We start from the raw sequence: 16690 nt of genomic DNA on the forward strand, positions 1-16690 counted from the left end.
TTTAATAACATAACAAAATTAATATATTATGTAGTAATAATGTTTTTAATCATAATGTATATAAGAATACATAATTTTAATTACATTATATTTTTTATATTATATTATATTTGTAAATTATTAAATATTTTAATTTAGCAATATATAAATATTTTAGTTTTTTAAAAAATTATATTATTAATAAATTTATATTTTATATTTATATCTAGGGAAGTAAAAATAGAGTCTTAATATAGTTAGCATTTTCTGTGAGATAAATACATAACATATGCGCGCGCATATCCTATGCTTTTATAGTGATTTGCATATTATAAAAGGTTCCTACCTTTGATGTGTGAAAAGATGGTGACCTACTGATAACGAAGTTCTGTGATAAAAATTGTGAATGTTGAAGAACTTTTATCATATAAACATTAATAGCCTTAAAAATAGGCAATGTGTTGGATACATTTTCAAGAATTCATAATAAATACATCTGTATGTATTATGTAATTATTTGAATATTTTAATTCCATCATTTAGAAAGAATACCAATAGTAATAGTGTTTTTAGTACATGAAAGACATCAACTTTTTTAAACCGTATTGCTTTATACAGTATTGTAATGTATGTATTTATCATTAATTATATAAGTTTACTTTTTTATGTTTTGCTTTATTATTATACAAAATATTATAATGTTTGAAATAATTTTTTATTTCGCTTATTTATACAATATAATATAGTTTAATTATTAATCTAACTTAAATACTTCTTTTGTTTTACCATAGTGATAATTGTTTTTCAGAATATTTTTTAATTATTTTATATAATTTTATAATTTTTATTTATAGATGCATAATAAAAGTATTTTTGTTTAATTCAATTCATTAAGCTTATTTAAAACTTCATTCCAGGTGAAATTTATATATAAATAGTAAAAAAATTATGAATTTTCAAAAAATATATTAAATTTTACTAAATTATATACAATGTCTCATTGTGACGAAGAAGTGGCATCATCTGGTTTTCACCAATTGAGTATTACAAGTAAGTTTTAAATTATTCTTAAAATACATATAAATTTCATGTCATTATTATTATTATTATATATTATATATTTATATTGTTTATATTTTATATATTATATATGTATATATATATATATATATATATGATATATATATGAATCAATATTTAAATTTATAACTATTATTTTATTTATTTTGATAAATATAACATATTATTTAATAAATAAATATTAAATATAATAACTATTAGAAAAATAAATAGATAATATTATTATTACATGTAAATAATATATAATATTAAGATAATTTATTATTTTAGTTGAAGGTGCTATATTAAGAAGTTCTACATTTTTAAAGCCTAATCCTTATATAGAATTTTCTGTTGATGATAAAAGTCCTCGAAAGACAGAAGTTTCAAAATCTACATATCAACCAAAATGGAACGAGGAATTTACAATACTTGTAACTCCACATTCACAATTACATTTTCGATTATTAGATCATAGTACTTTCCGAAAAGATACTTTAATAGGAGAAAAAAAAATAAGTCTCTCTCAAGTATTATCTCATTATAATGGAAAATTAGAAAATATGGAAGTAACGTTTGACTTAATGAGTGAAAATAAACATGATTCTCAATTATGTAAAGTTGGAGAATTAATAACAGTATTTGATGGATTAAGAATCAATATGCCAAATACATCATCAAGCATTAATGAATCACCATCATGTCAAACACAATCTGCCTGCATACCTTTTGATGGTAAGAAATTAAGATTAGGTGTTTAATTTTTTATAATTTTGATATATTTTAAATATAAATAATATAAAACTGTTTTTAATTTAAAATTATAACAATATTTTAGGTGTTTCAAATAATGATGCTATTAGCAATAGTAGCATTCTTAATGGCGGGATTCGAGCACGTATGAGATTACATGAAGCTAAACATGTTGCATCATCTAATTTTCATGGAACATTATCAAATATTTATCAAAACTCTACTTATAATAGTGGAAATGAGCAAACTAATACTAATAAAAACAATGAACAAATTGAGCCAGTTGCATCGAATTCTTTATCAAATGGACATGCAATATCACCTGCAGATAAATCAATTGTATCTTTATCAGGACGTTTTGTCACATCTTTGCCAGATCGTCAAACGTCTCGAATAGAACATGTATCAACATCTGGTATTATAGATGGTATAAGAGTTGGTTCATGTACAGAACAATTTCCAAAAGTTTCTGCCTCAGAAAATCGTAATATTTCCCAAATTGAACAATCAACAGTATTGTCTGGAACAGTTGGAATATCTAGATCAGATCAATTAACTACTAATACAGATATATGTTCACATAATAGAACAGAACAATCTCTCTCTAATGAACGTAACATTCGAACAGAACAACCAGTAACTAGTTCTCTTTCAGATAGTTATGGAAATATGAGAACAGATCAGGATACCCCTTTAATGGATGGATTTATAGTTTCTAGAGTAGATCAATTTAGAAATCCTGTTTTAACTGATAATCAAGGACATTCTCAGACAGAGCAATCTGTAGTATTTACTTTACCAGATGGTTCTCATTTAGAACAACCTACAGTGTTTCTTATGACAGATAGTCGTGGAATAACACGTTCAGATCAATCTTCAATATTATCCATGGGTGAAGCACGTAGAACTACTCATAATGAACAATATACAAATCCTACAACTACACGCTCAAATCCTCGAGTAGTACAACGGGTAGCTTCATTGTCAGGATCAACTAACATGCTGCCTGGACAGTCAAGTCAATCTGGATCTTCAATTGTACTTGCTGAAGTTGATCCTACAAATCATTCTGAAGAGCCATTACCTCCTGGTTGGGAAATGAGATATGATATTTATGGAAGAAGGTTATTTATTTTAAAAAAATAATTTAATTTTTACATTTTTCTTAAGAAATATATAAAAAATATATATTTTTTTAATACTTTATTTTTAATTATTTTTAATTATTTTTAATTAGATATTATGTTGATCATAAGACACGAAGTACTTCTTGGGAAAGACCACAACCTTTACCACCAGGTTGGGAAGTTCGTAGAGATCCCAGAGGCAGAATTTATTATGTAGATCATAATACAAGAACCACAACATGGCAAAGACCAAATACAGAAAGATTACAACATTTTCAGCATTGGCAAGGTGAAAGACAGCATGTAGTACAACAAGGAAACCAACGATTTCTCTATCCTCAAGTAAATAATAAATATTTACAATATAATAATTTTATTTATTTATATTTTATTTCTAGTTTTTAAAATATAAATATTTAACTTCCTAACTTAAAAATTTAATATATATTTACAGGCACATGGAAATCAAACTGTTATAGCAGGACCTTCAACATCATCTATGGTTGATGATGATGATGCTCTAGGACCATTACCTGCTGGATGGGAAAGACGTAAACAGCCAGAAGGAAGAGTTTATTATGTAAATCATAAAAATCGTACAACACAATGGGAAGATCCAAGAACGCAAGGACAAGAAACTGGAATTGATGAACCACCATTACCAGATGGCTGGGAAATACGATTAACCGAAGATGGAGTTCGATATTTTGTAGATCATAATACGAGGACAACTACATTTCAAGATCCAAGACCTGGTGCACCTAAAGGGTTTGTATATTTTCTTTTAAATCGTTCTTAAATTTTTTTTTCTATTTCTTATTTATTTTTTTTCTTTTTTTACTTATTATTATCTTGTTATTTAGTCCAAAAGGTGTTTATCGTGTACCAAGAGCATATGAAAGATCATTTCGATGGAAATTATCACAATTTCGCTTTTTATGTCAAACCAATGCATTACCGAATCATATAAAAATTAGTGTTAATCGACAAACGCTATTTGAAGATTCTTATCATCAGATAATGAATGCTGAAGCTTTTGCATTAAGACGCAGATTATATATAATATTTAAAGGAGAAGAAGGTTTAGATTATGGAGGTGTATCAAGGTAAGAATTAATTATTCTAATTAAAAATTATTTAAAAAAAATAAAAATGAATTAAATATTAATTTTGATTTTAGAGAATGGTTTTTCTTGTTGAGTCACGAAGTGTTAAATCCAATGTATTGTTTATTTGAATATGCCAATAAAAGTAATTATAGCTTACAAATAAACCCAGCATCTTATGTTAATCCTGATCATTTACAGTATTTTAAATTTATTGGAAGATTTATAGCAATGGTATGATAATTGTTATTCTCTCAATAATATATTTTTAATAAAATCAATAAAATTAATATACATTTTTATATATAGGCTCTTTATCATGGACGTTTTATCTATAGTGGATTCACTATGCCATTTTATAAACGTATGTTAAATAAAAAATTGATTATGAAAGATATAGAATCTATTGATCCAGAATTCTATAAATCTCTTGTATGGATAAAAGAAAACAATATTGATGAATGTGGTCTCGAATTGTATTATAGTGTAGATTTTGAAATTCTTGGCCAAGTAATACATCATGAATTAAAAGAGGGTGGTGACAAAATTAGAGTTATTGAAGAAAATAAAGAAGAATATATTAGGTATAACAAACATTAAATTAATATTTTGTATGTTAAAGAATAATTTACTTATTAATTTTTATTATATAAGATTAATGACAGAATGGAGAATGACAAGAGGTATAGAGGACCAAACTAAAGCATTTTTAGAAGGTTTTAATTCTGTTGTACCATTAGAATGGTTAAAATATTTTGATGAGCGTGAATTAGAACTTATGCTTTGTGGTATGCAAGAAATAGATGTAGAAGATTGGCAACGCAATACAATTTATAGACATTATACACGAAATAGTAAACAAATTTTGTGGTTCTGGCAGGTTTGTTATTATATATATAATTGATTATATATGTAAAAAATTATTTTATATATATGTCAGATTTATTATATTTATATATTTTATATTCAGTTTGTGAATAGAACAGATAGCGAAAAACGAGCTCGACTTTTACAATTTGTAACAGGTACTTGTCGAGTACCTGTTGGAGGATTTGCAGAATTAATGGGTAAATAATAATTATTAATAATTAAATGAATTTTAAATGAATTTTAAATGAAATTAAATTCAAATTATTTATATTTAAAATTATTTTTTTAGGGAGCAATGGTCCTCAAAGATTTTGTATAGAGAAAGTAGGAAAAGATACATGGTTACCTAGATCACATACATGTTTCAATAGATTGGATTTACCACCATATAAAAGTTATGATCAGCTAGTAGAAAAATTAAATTATGCAATTGAAGAAACAGAAGGTTTTGGCCAAGAATAATTAAATACTTAAATATAATATATTACTATGTATGAGAAGTGATGAAAACAAGTTTAGTGTAGTACAAGGTTTTAATGATTTGATTTATCTTGTTTACAATAACAAGATAAAATTGTTAAGTAAGAATTTTTTTTAAATTAATGAATTGAAAATGTTTGTATTAAACTTTTATAAGAAATTCTGATATTAATTTTAATTGAAAATTTATTTCAAAGCATATTTCTTTATTTTATATATATATATATATATATATATATATATATTACAATTATATTTAAATATGTAAAATTCGTAGAAAATATCAATGAAATGCACAGATAATATTTAAAAAAATTGTATATATTTACAAAATAAAACTTATACAATTAACAAATCATAGAAATAATAAAATAAAAGCAAAGATGCCAAAATAATTATCTTATAATTGATTTTTTTTTTAAGATTAATCTTACCTAATTTTACTTCATTATGTTTCATTAATAATTATAATGAAATAAATCATGTTTTTAATTGCTGTTTATTATTGATGCTTTCTACGATATTTAATAACATTCCCTAATAAAGGGTTTGAAAATTATAATAAGTGCTGTACATATTAAGCTATAAATATATTGTATTTTATGTGACAAATCAATAATAACGATTTCATGTTTTGTCCTAAGAAGGTATAAAAAATTGCATTAAAAACATTGTAGATAGATTGAAAAATGAAAAATACTAAATTTAATAATGGTTTTATGTATGAAACTAAATAATTTATATAATTTTTATCATATAAATTTATAAAAATATAATATAATATATGATTTGTATATTTTTAGTTGATTTTATTATTTTATTATTTGAAATATTATAAATAAAATTTTTTTTATTTGAAATATTATAAATAAAAAAAATAATAGCTTTTGTTATAAAAATCATGTTGCAAGTAATATTTGTAAATTATTAGCATTTATTATTTAAAATTCGTGATAAATTAAATTCATTTGATAGTAAATTATAATATTCTTTTCTTAATTATTTTTACAACTATTTCTATTATCATATTGTGAATCATATGATTAAAGTTTTTTAAACTTTCGTTATAGCTGTTATTTATATGATTATATAAAATTTCATATTATTTGTTCTCATTTTTATATATTTTATCTCTTTCAATTTAAATTTTGCTTTCTTTTACTTTTCTTTTGCGCATAATAAATAAATATCTATCTTGATTTTTTTGTAATTCAATAATATTAACTTGAATATTTTTTGGTTCTAAATAAAAAGTGTTATCAGATTATCAGATTTAATTAAATTTTAGATAATATTTTATATAATTAAACATTATATATTTGATGTAGCAATGTCATTTTTCCGATAATCTATTATTTATTAATTCTCAAATCAATTGAGAATTTTTAATATTATAGTTACTATTGTTATTAAATCATTATAACATCTGATATTTTTTTCATAATATTTAAAATAAATTTAAACTAATTTTTTTAAATTTGATTTTTTATAATATTTGAAATAATAACTTAGGATTATAAACATGAAATTTATTAATAATAGTAATTTGTGTGTGCATATAATATGCTCATATATGTATAAATAAATTGTAATTAATGTAAGAAATAAGTAATACATTTAATAAAATGCATGCAAAAATATAAAACATATATATGTGTACACACAAATTACATTCATGAAATGTATATTTTGACAGTAATATAATAAAATATATATATATGTGAAAAAATTTATAATATAAAAATCAATTTGCTTATGTATTGGCTAATTAGTTAAAATGAATATAAATATTTGTAATATAACATCTGTATAATGCATATTCTAAGTTTTGTAATTCAGTATATACAAAGTATACATACTATAGTATATGTATATGAAAGTATTTACTATTTTTTTCCTAAGAATATTCGTATGTAAATTTTTAATTGAATGAATATGTATTTTATTTTCTATTATTTTTATTATTTCAATATAACAATAAATATCTATTATTTATTATGTATAATTCGATAAGTTGTTTTTTTTATTATAATAATCTTTATTATAATAAATATATTTTAAAAGATGTATAAAAGATATCGTTTATAGGATAAAAAGTTTCATAAAGAATTTTTTAATTAAATTTAATTTCATTTTTTATTTTTTAAATTATATTTATTAATATTTAAATTATATATTTTTTATATTCTGGATATCAAAATCGCTCATAATTTTTTTTATAATTTAAAATGAACAATAAATTTCTTCATTTAAATATAAATTTCAATTAAATATAAATATAAATCATGGACAATGATAACGTAAGTAGAAGTTATATATATTTTGTCATGCCGACTAACATTTCACAAAGGTAATTCATATATATGAATTCATATTGTGCATATGTAGATAAAGAATAAATGATACACAAATATTAAATAAAGAAAGCATATCAATAATTTGTATTTATATAATATATTTATATATTATATAATTAATTATAATGTTATTACATTCAACAAAACAATATTTATTCATAACATTTATTTATATTATACATTATTATATTATATTATATTATAAATTAACAATTTAAATCAACTTAATAACTTAAAAATTAAAAAATTATTTCTTAAACTTAATCATTTAATTAAAATTATTAATAATCATTTAAAATTATTTAAATTAATTTAAAATAATTTTAAATTATTATAATCATTAATAAAATTATTAAATTAAGATATTAATCTTATGAAATATTACATATATTATTTTTCTTGGAAAATTTGTATATGAAAAACATATATAGAATATAAAATAGTTCTATTTCTACACATGAAATTAAAACATAAAAAAAAGAGAAACTATTTTTGATCACTGTATGCATTAATATATTCATAATATCTTGCAAACACTTAAACAGATATACATATTTATACAGAGAATGAATTTATATATTACTGAAATAATTTTATTACATATTATGTAAATCAAATTAGTTTATATTTTTGTTTAACAACAATACCATACATGTTATTATCATTTACTATATTTTTATTATAAATATTTTTACTATAGAAAATTACTATAGAATATTTAAATTTTATTTAATTTTATCATAATTTTGGATTAGGTTTAAAAAATTTATCCCAAGAAAAGAAATTTAAATCACTATCGAGAAAATTACTATTTTCATTTGATGATAATTTTTTTTTTCCAAATGAATCACCTGAAATTTATATAATTATAATTTTTTAAACAAAAATTAATGAATTTAATTAATGAAATTAAAAAACGATTTTTTGAAAAATTGTATAAATTTCAATACATTAATAAACATAATATAAACATTTTTTAAATTATATTTTTTTTTGTAAATAAGTTATTTTTATAAAAAAAAATATATAATTTAGAAAATATTTTTTAATTCTGTAAATTTTATATTAATAAGTTATAAATACAGAAATATTATTTGTTTCTCTAATATCTCAAAATTTTGTAAATTTCTAATTTAATCATTAAAAAAAATAATTCCAATAATTCATAATTTTTTTTTAAATTTTTAATTAATCAGTATCCTAAAATTGTAACAAATTAAGAAAAGTATTCCAATGAACACATCTAATCATTCAGTAATGTAGTAGTTCAGTAATCAAAATGATATATTTTATAATTATTAATAAGATTAAATATAAAAATATTAAATATATTTTTTTATTAGAAAATATAGTATTAAAATAAGAATTTATATTATCTTTCTGAATCCTTCATAAATTTATTACTTACATTCATTTACATCACAAAATTCTTCTGTTTTTGTTTCTACTCCATTTTTGTCTATTTTTGTAACAATAGTGTGAATTTTATCACCAATTTGCTGTGATATCATAGTTTCTTCATTTCCTTCATAATCTTTAATAATTTGTTTTTGCTCTATTGTTCCATCAGGTTTACGAATATATTCTTTTCTCATGGACTTTCCAAATATGTGAGGACGTGATATTTCAAGTTTTGACTTGTCATGTTCATCCCAAATATTAGAAAAATTATCTACAGTAATCCTATTGAAGTTAACAAAATCTTTTTCAATATTTATAAATATAATTTAAAAAATATTAATTTTAAAAAATAATTCTATAATTTTTTAAAATAATTAAATGAATTATAATTTAATTATTTTATTAAATTTAATTACTAACTTTCCATCTAAATCTGTATCTAATTTTAATCCAGTCTGATTATTATTTGGTTTCAACATTTTATCTCGTAAATTTTCTCTTTGTGAAGGAGCATTTGAAGGTCCAAATAGAAATACATTTGTATTTGCATCATTACCTAAAAAAATTTAATATTTTTATAATTATTTTTAAATTTAAAATAATATTTATAATTATATATGAATTAAAAACAATATATTGATATCCATTATTAAATCCATACCTTCATTATGAAATCCATAAATAAAATTCATCATTATATTCTCAATCTGAGATTCAAAATATCTTGTTATTTGTAATGGATCACTAAAGATATTAAAGTGATTATTTCTCCCAAAATATCTGTTATATATAAAGTTACAATAAAATTAATAATTTTTCATAATAAATATAAATAAATAAAATATATAAATTATTACATAAATTCTATTAAAATCTATTTTTTCAAAGTCATTGCAAACATGATATTTTTAAATTATTATTTTGTTTTTAAATTAAATAATTCGAAAAACTAATCATTTATTTATAAAAAATTTTATTTTTTTAAACACAACAAAATAAAATATTTACTTTATATGTATATAAATATAAGTAGATTTTTTAAATATATATATATATATATATTATTTTATTACTATTTAAAATGAAATAATTTTAAAAAAATTTTATATAAATATATATTGTTTATATTTTGTAATATATCTTTAATTTATTCATATAAAAAATTTATTAATATCATATTAAAATAATTAAATAGATTTTTAAAAAATATTAATTGAACAATGAACAAATAATAAATTTACATAAAATGTAAAATAAAATTCACCTCGGATTATCGTAAACATCAATTTGCCATATTGAATTTCCAAAATTGTCTCCATTATAATTATCTTCACAATCAGCAAATCTGAAATATTTAATTAAAATAAAAAAAATTGGAAAATTCAATTAAAATAAAGAATATAATATATTTGATTAAGTCATAAAAAATAAATAAAAATAAGTAATAATGCAATCATGCAATCCGCAGAATCAATAATTATATATATTTATTTACATTTTTTACCTTTTATTAAATTTATCCGAATTGTTTCCGCCAAATATATTGCGGATGAAATTCCAAAACTCCATTTCTCACAATTCTAATCTCTTTACTTAATGAAAAGGAGCTTACATCATATTTTTGAATATTCTCGAACTATAGTAATGGACTGTGTTCAACAAGACAACTCACTAGATATAAATAAATTAAAAGACGTGACAATTAGATACAATTTCAGCTATTGGCTGACGAATTATCGATATTAAAATTATTATATATTTAAAATATGTCAATATTAACTATAATAGTATTATTTATTTTATCTTAATAAAGATAAATTATATTTGTGAACTTTCTTCTCGAATTATTTATTGAATCAAACGATTATACTTTTTCTTATTTAAATTTAAAATATATATTAAAATATATACTTAATATTTACTAAATATTTTATGTAATAAATTAAAATAAAATAAAAATTTTATGTATTTTTGAATAATCGATTTAATTTCTCTCTACATTTTGATCATGTAATTTTATTTACATTTAGTGATTTATCTCGTTGACAGAATATTATATTTTTTAATTTGAAGATAGTCATATAAAATATAAGTTATAATTAGAATAAATTTAGCAATAATATTATTTCAATTCGATAGACATTTATTATAAATTACTATTTTCGGATTTTCGTGATTTTATAAAATTAAAAAATATTTGCTCATAATAATATATATAATGATAATAAAAAGATTATAATAGAATAATCGTAAAGTAATAGAATATATATGTACTACAAATTTTTTCTATTTATAATAATTACTTGATTTATATATATATAGCAAATTATTTAGTACAAATTATAGATAATATATATAATGATAATAAAAAGATTATAATAGAATAATCATAAAATAATACAATATATATGTAGTACAAATTTTTTATCTATTTATAATAATTACTTGATTTATATATATAACAAATTATTTAGTACAGATTAAATTAAAAAAATTAAAATTTAAATTTTTACATTTCATATTTTATTATTATATTTTGCATTTGTTACTTTATTTTTCTCATAATTATATAGTATAATAATTTAACAAGTACATAATATTAGAGATAATATTGTTCTATTATGAATTGTTTATATAATGTTGTATAATATTTTTATATAAAAATTTTATAAATTAAAACTTATTATATTATGATATATTATGATATAATTATAATTAAAATAATTTAATTATAATGTAATTATAATGTTAATTTGTAAATGATTTAGAAACTTTTCTTATTTTCTCTGAATTATTTATACTGCTTATTTCAATTAATATTCATATATTTTTTTTATATATTAGAAATTTTTTTCATTTTGATTAATTTCTATGCTTTGATTATTATATATTTATCATTTTTTAAAGGAATATTTTAAATTTATTTTATAATAATATTTTCTTAATTAATGTAAATATTTTAAATTCAAATTTATCTGAAATAAGATATTTTTTTTTTATCATTTTAAATATTTACTATATATTATTATTATTTATAGTTATTATACTATTTATACATTATTTATACAATTATTTATTTATAATTTTTAATAGGTTATGTATATTTTGCTATAATTTCTTTAAAAATATATTAATTATATTTCACCAATTTTTATTATGTATGCTAAAATAGAACTCCAGATATTTGCTAGTAAAAGCGATGTTGCCAAGCTTAATATCACGATTTGTATCGAAAGAAATAGCCTATATCTATCATAAAATAACTTCATAGAAAGGTAACCATTTTGAAGTGAAGTAATTTTTATAATTTATAATTAAAAAATAGATAATTTGAGATTTATTAATCGCAATTTATAAATAATATAATATCATCCTTTTTATAGTAATATGTAAGATACAGTAAAATTAAATCTTTCAAAATCATCAATATATCTAATTAAATTTTTTTGTCTTTCTCTCTCTTTCTCTTTCTGTTTTATGTATATATATGTGTATATATATATATATATATATATATATATATATATATATATATACATATATATATATCATTTGCATGTAATAAATAACTATTTAAAATCAATTTAAATATCTGAATTACAATTTCTCAATAATATTTTATTATATAAATTTTTGTAAGTGATATTTTTTAAATTTATCTAAAATTTATATATTTATATGATATATATATATTATATAAAACATTTTAATTTAACATGTAACAAATCAATATAATTGTGCAATTAAATTAAATTATCTTATTAAACAAATTAAAGAAGAATTACAAGAAAAAAATGCTCTATTCTACTATTTCAATATTAAATTAAGATTTTTATAATGCATAACAAATTATATATTTTATAAATTATAAAATTATTAATAATTGTAATATACATATATTTTTTTATATATTAAAAATTTCTCATTCTTATATTAATCACTTCTGTTTTAGATGAAAAGAAACTTCAATATGATAAAATACAAAATATATAACATAGAATTGTTTTATTAAACAAAATTAATATTTTAAAAATTAAACAATGAATAATATTTCTGGACAATTCCGTAAAACAATATGGGATCCATTTCTTATTATATCTCAAATAATTGCTATTCAAACAGTGATGTATTTTTGTCTTGGATTATGGATTTGGATTGTTGCATCATATATAGGATCCACAAAATCATTAGATTATGTTTTCCATTATAAAGAAATCCATGTTAGAGATTTTGCTGGTCAGTTTATTATAATTATTTTTATTTTAAATGCATTGATTGGAGCAATTGCATTATGGTGGCTAGTACAGAGAACAAAACAATGTATGGACTTTGCATGTACAGCACATTTAATACATTTATTATGCTGTTGGGTATATAATGCAAGTTTTCCATCAACTTTTAGTTGGTGGTGTTTAAATATTATATCTTTAAGTATAATGTGTGTCTGTGGTGAATTTCTCTGTATGAAAACTGAATTGCAAGCAATACCATTAAGTATGAACAGCCAAAAAACAGCTTTGTGAAAATTTATTACCAAAGTCAAATTTTGTTTAGAAAATTTATTATTGTTTCATAAATTAGAAAATTTAAAATATATAAATAAAAGAGATCTTGTCCTATGTACATATTTCTAACATTTATTACCATAAACATACATTAATTTAAAATAAATTAATAATTTATAATGTAACTATATGTATATATTGCATTTATTTAATGATCTTCTTTATAAAAGCGTAAACCACAATATCCACAAGTATGATTACCAGGTTTATCCTAAAATATATAAAAATAAAATTATGAAATATTTTAACTAATACTACAAAAATTTTAACTAATACTACAATACTGTAATAATTTATACCAGATTAATATAAACTTTTGGATGTCCTAAAGGTCCACCACCTCCATCACATGCCACAATTTTTTCTTTTGCTGATGTAGGAGAAGCTTCTGCTATCAATTTTATGGCCCAATTATCATTAACCTCTTTTGGTCTATTTACAAATCGTACATTGCGATAATCATCTTCATCATATATCTATTAAAAAAATAAATATTTATCAAAATAAATAATATAGGTTACAAAAAATTATACAAATATATATATTTTCATAATTTTAATTTTACCTGACCAGTATGAGTGACTTTTTTAGCAGATTTTGAAGTTACATCGTGTATATTTCTTATTATTAATCCTATGGTATTAATTTTATATTTTCTATTGGAAGTTTTAAAAAATTCCATAATCTTTATACTCGCCATATTTTTGGTTTTTTTTTAATTCTTCAAGATGTCGCGTCATGTAAGTTTTCAATAAAAAAAATATAGTATATATACAGGATATCTCAAAAATTTGAGAAAACAAATTAACTAAATATTCCTGAAGTAATTTTCCTTTAAAAAAATTTTTGTTATAATTTTGTTACGAGTTATTAACAAAAAACATTAGCCAATCACGCAGCGTCTAGTCTCTATGTAATTAAGTCGTAGTTGAATCGACTAGCATGAAGTTCAAGCGATATATATCGAAAAAAACTCTGTTAATTACAAATATTTTTTTATTGAAAAAAAAAAATTATATTACGAATTACATCTCTTTAAAAATAATAAACTAACTAATTAATTGTTATTATAAATTTAAACTCAAAAATTTAAATTTTATATATAATTATTATTTACGTTTTACATCTTAAAAAATTTTGTCATATATAAAATGAATTTATATAATTTTTAATATAAATATGATTAAAAATTTGCAATTTTTTTCATAAAAAAGAATCAAAAAAAATTTTTAATAAAACAAAATAATTTTAAATTTATTACATTTAAAAAAATATATATTAAATAGGATCAAAATTATTTATTTTCTAATAAATGAAATTAATATCATTAAATAATTTAGTTTCAAAATATTTTATTTGTAGTACAATACAACTGTACAAAGATGATACATAGACCAATAAATTGATCCATTGTGATCCTTAGGCTTAATCGAACAATCCTGTAAAAAAAATTTATAAAGTCAAATTTTCTTGTTTATAATACAATATAATAATTACAATATTATTATAATATTCTCATTTTTTTTAATATCATCAAATATATCAATAGCTAATACATGATAATAATCATTGAATATAAAAATTATAAAAATCTATAAGAACATTAATACTATATTGTTTAAAATATATTACATACCAAAGCCCATATCATCATCTGATTCTGGTTCAGGTTCTTCTTTCTTCTTTTCTTCTTTAGCTGGTGCACTTTCTGTACTGGCAGGTGCAGCTGCTGCTGGTGCTTTAAAAAATAAATAATTTTATTATATAAAAATTCAATGTGATAATTATATGATCTATGTAAAACAATAATGAAATTATTGTTTATCATTGTCGTATATAGAAATATTAATCACATTTTCAAATATGATTTTCAGAACTTTCTATTTCTTTTTTTATTTCCTCTTTTGCTGACCGCACTAAAATAAATGATTATATAGAACGGTGGATGAAGAGGATATATATTTCTTTTAATAATGTGAATAAGTAAATATATGCATTTAATTAAATAATTTTATATATCATATAGTGAAAACATATTAAAAAAAATATATATATATTTTATCTTGAAAAAAGTTTTATATAACAAAAAAATTGAAGTAATATTAAATATTAATATACCTGCTGCTGGTGCTTTTCCAACTCCTGATCCAATATTTGTTATAAGTTCTTTTATATTAACTCCTTCTAAAGCTTTGGCAAATAATCCTGGCCAATAAGATTCCACATCAACATTAGCAGCTTTTAAAATTGTTTGAATTTTTTCTCCCTAAAAATTGATATTTTTAGCTATTAAATATATTTTAATTATAATTATATTATATTAAAAGTATATAAAGTGTAACATTATATAAATATTTTTAATTTTATTAATAAAAAAATAAAAATATTTTAATTTTCATAAGTTAAAACAAAATCAAATAATTAACTTTAATAAGATAAATAAATTTGATTTATAACAATTAAAATTGAAGAATTTATAAATAATCAGTCTGACTTTTAAATATTTAATTTATATTAAGAAATCAAAATCCACGAGTGATACTTACAGTTACAGCAACATCGTCATCAACAAGAATTAATGTTGAATAAACGCAAGCAAGTTCAGCTTTTTTATTCATGTTTGTCACTTGTATAAAATATATTGAAGCTAGATGGAATGATAAAACGGTGCAAGTCGCTGATATAGCCTTAGCTCAAGAAAAGAGAACAAGCACCCGACATTCGCTTGATCCAGCTAAAAGGAAAGAGAAACGAGTTCAAAGGAAATCACGTGATATCTTTAGGGACTACTTTCAATTAATCACTAAATAAAAATAACATAATCCTATTGGTTAATTTGATAATTAAACGAAATATTTTTTAACATAAAAATTTATATTATAATTATTAATTATTATTAATATGTAGTGTTATTATTATATGCACATATAACTTATTATCATATATATTATAATTATTGTATATCTATAATATCATATTCTCATGAGAATGCA

At 19.8% G+C, this 16690-nt stretch overlaps 5 protein-coding genes across 7 annotated transcripts; 2 read left to right on the forward strand and 3 right to left on the reverse strand.

The window, feature by feature from the left end:
• Positions 1–317: 317 nt before the first annotated feature.
• Positions 318–6017, forward strand: LOC100576472 (E3 ubiquitin-protein ligase Su(dx)). Of its 2 annotated transcripts, none has more exons than XM_026443246.1 (12): positions 318–606; positions 897–1029; positions 1330–1773; positions 1877–2915; positions 3029–3260; positions 3373–3686; positions 3782–4024; positions 4099–4258; positions 4334–4608; positions 4679–4904; positions 4995–5091; positions 5184–6017. In XM_026443246.1, exons 2-12 carry the CDS (start codon positions 972–974, stop codon positions 5354–5356), a joined length of 3261 nt encoding a protein of 1086 aa, XP_026299031.1. In that variant the 5' UTR covers positions 318–606; positions 897–971; the 3' UTR covers positions 5357–6017. The 2 variants fall into 2 exon arrangements, with proteins under 2 accessions (XP_026299031.1, XP_016770097.2); XM_016914608.2 differs by having other exon boundaries at positions 318–477.
• A 2452-nt stretch (positions 6018–8469) lies between these two features.
• LOC102654029 lies at positions 8470–12382 on the reverse strand. Of its 2 annotated transcripts, XM_026443299.1 has the most exons (7): positions 12278–12382; positions 10637–10803; positions 10397–10477; positions 9794–9912; positions 9553–9688; positions 9140–9414; positions 8470–8582 (listed from the first exon to the last, which is right to left on the reverse strand). In XM_026443299.1, the coding sequence occupies exons 2-7, from the start codon at positions 10699–10701 to the stop codon at positions 8470–8472; spliced, it is 789 nt and encodes a 262-aa protein (XP_026299084.1). In that variant the 5' UTR covers positions 10702–10803; positions 12278–12382. The 2 variants fall into 2 exon arrangements, with proteins under 2 accessions (XP_026299084.1, XP_006566196.1); XM_006566133.3 differs by lacking the exon at positions 12278–12382 and having other exon boundaries at positions 10637–10836.
• Positions 12272–13755, forward strand: LOC725977 (protein SYS1 homolog). Its single transcript, XM_001120649.5, has 2 exons — positions 12272–12407; positions 13085–13755. Exon 2 carries the CDS (start codon positions 13173–13175, stop codon positions 13653–13655), a length of 483 nt encoding a protein of 160 aa, XP_001120649.1. The 5' UTR covers positions 12272–12407; positions 13085–13172; the 3' UTR covers positions 13656–13755.
• On the reverse strand, positions 13747–14621 carry LOC412328 (NADH dehydrogenase [ubiquinone] iron-sulfur protein 6, mitochondrial). Its single transcript, XM_395789.6, has 3 exons — positions 14263–14621; positions 13997–14173; positions 13747–13908 (listed from the first exon to the last, which is right to left on the reverse strand). The coding sequence occupies exons 1-3, from the start codon at positions 14395–14397 to the stop codon at positions 13846–13848; spliced, it is 375 nt and encodes a 124-aa protein (XP_395789.1). The 5' UTR covers positions 14398–14621; the 3' UTR covers positions 13747–13845.
• Positions 14622–15029: 408 nt separating this feature from the next.
• RpLP1 (ribosomal protein LP1) lies at positions 15030–16451 on the reverse strand. Its single transcript, NM_001185144.1, has 4 exons — positions 16244–16451; positions 15816–15963; positions 15334–15435; positions 15030–15136 (listed from the first exon to the last, which is right to left on the reverse strand). Exons 1-4 carry the CDS (start codon positions 16313–16315, stop codon positions 15123–15125), a joined length of 336 nt encoding a protein of 111 aa, NP_001172073.1. The 5' UTR covers positions 16316–16451; the 3' UTR covers positions 15030–15122.
• Between the last annotated feature and the right edge of the window lie 239 nt (positions 16452–16690).

This window comes from Apis mellifera, linkage group LG10, assembly GCF_003254395.2.
Source record: "Apis mellifera strain DH4 linkage group LG10, Amel_HAv3.1, whole genome shotgun sequence".
Classification (NCBI taxonomy): Eukaryota; Metazoa; Arthropoda; class Insecta; order Hymenoptera; family Apidae; genus Apis; species Apis mellifera.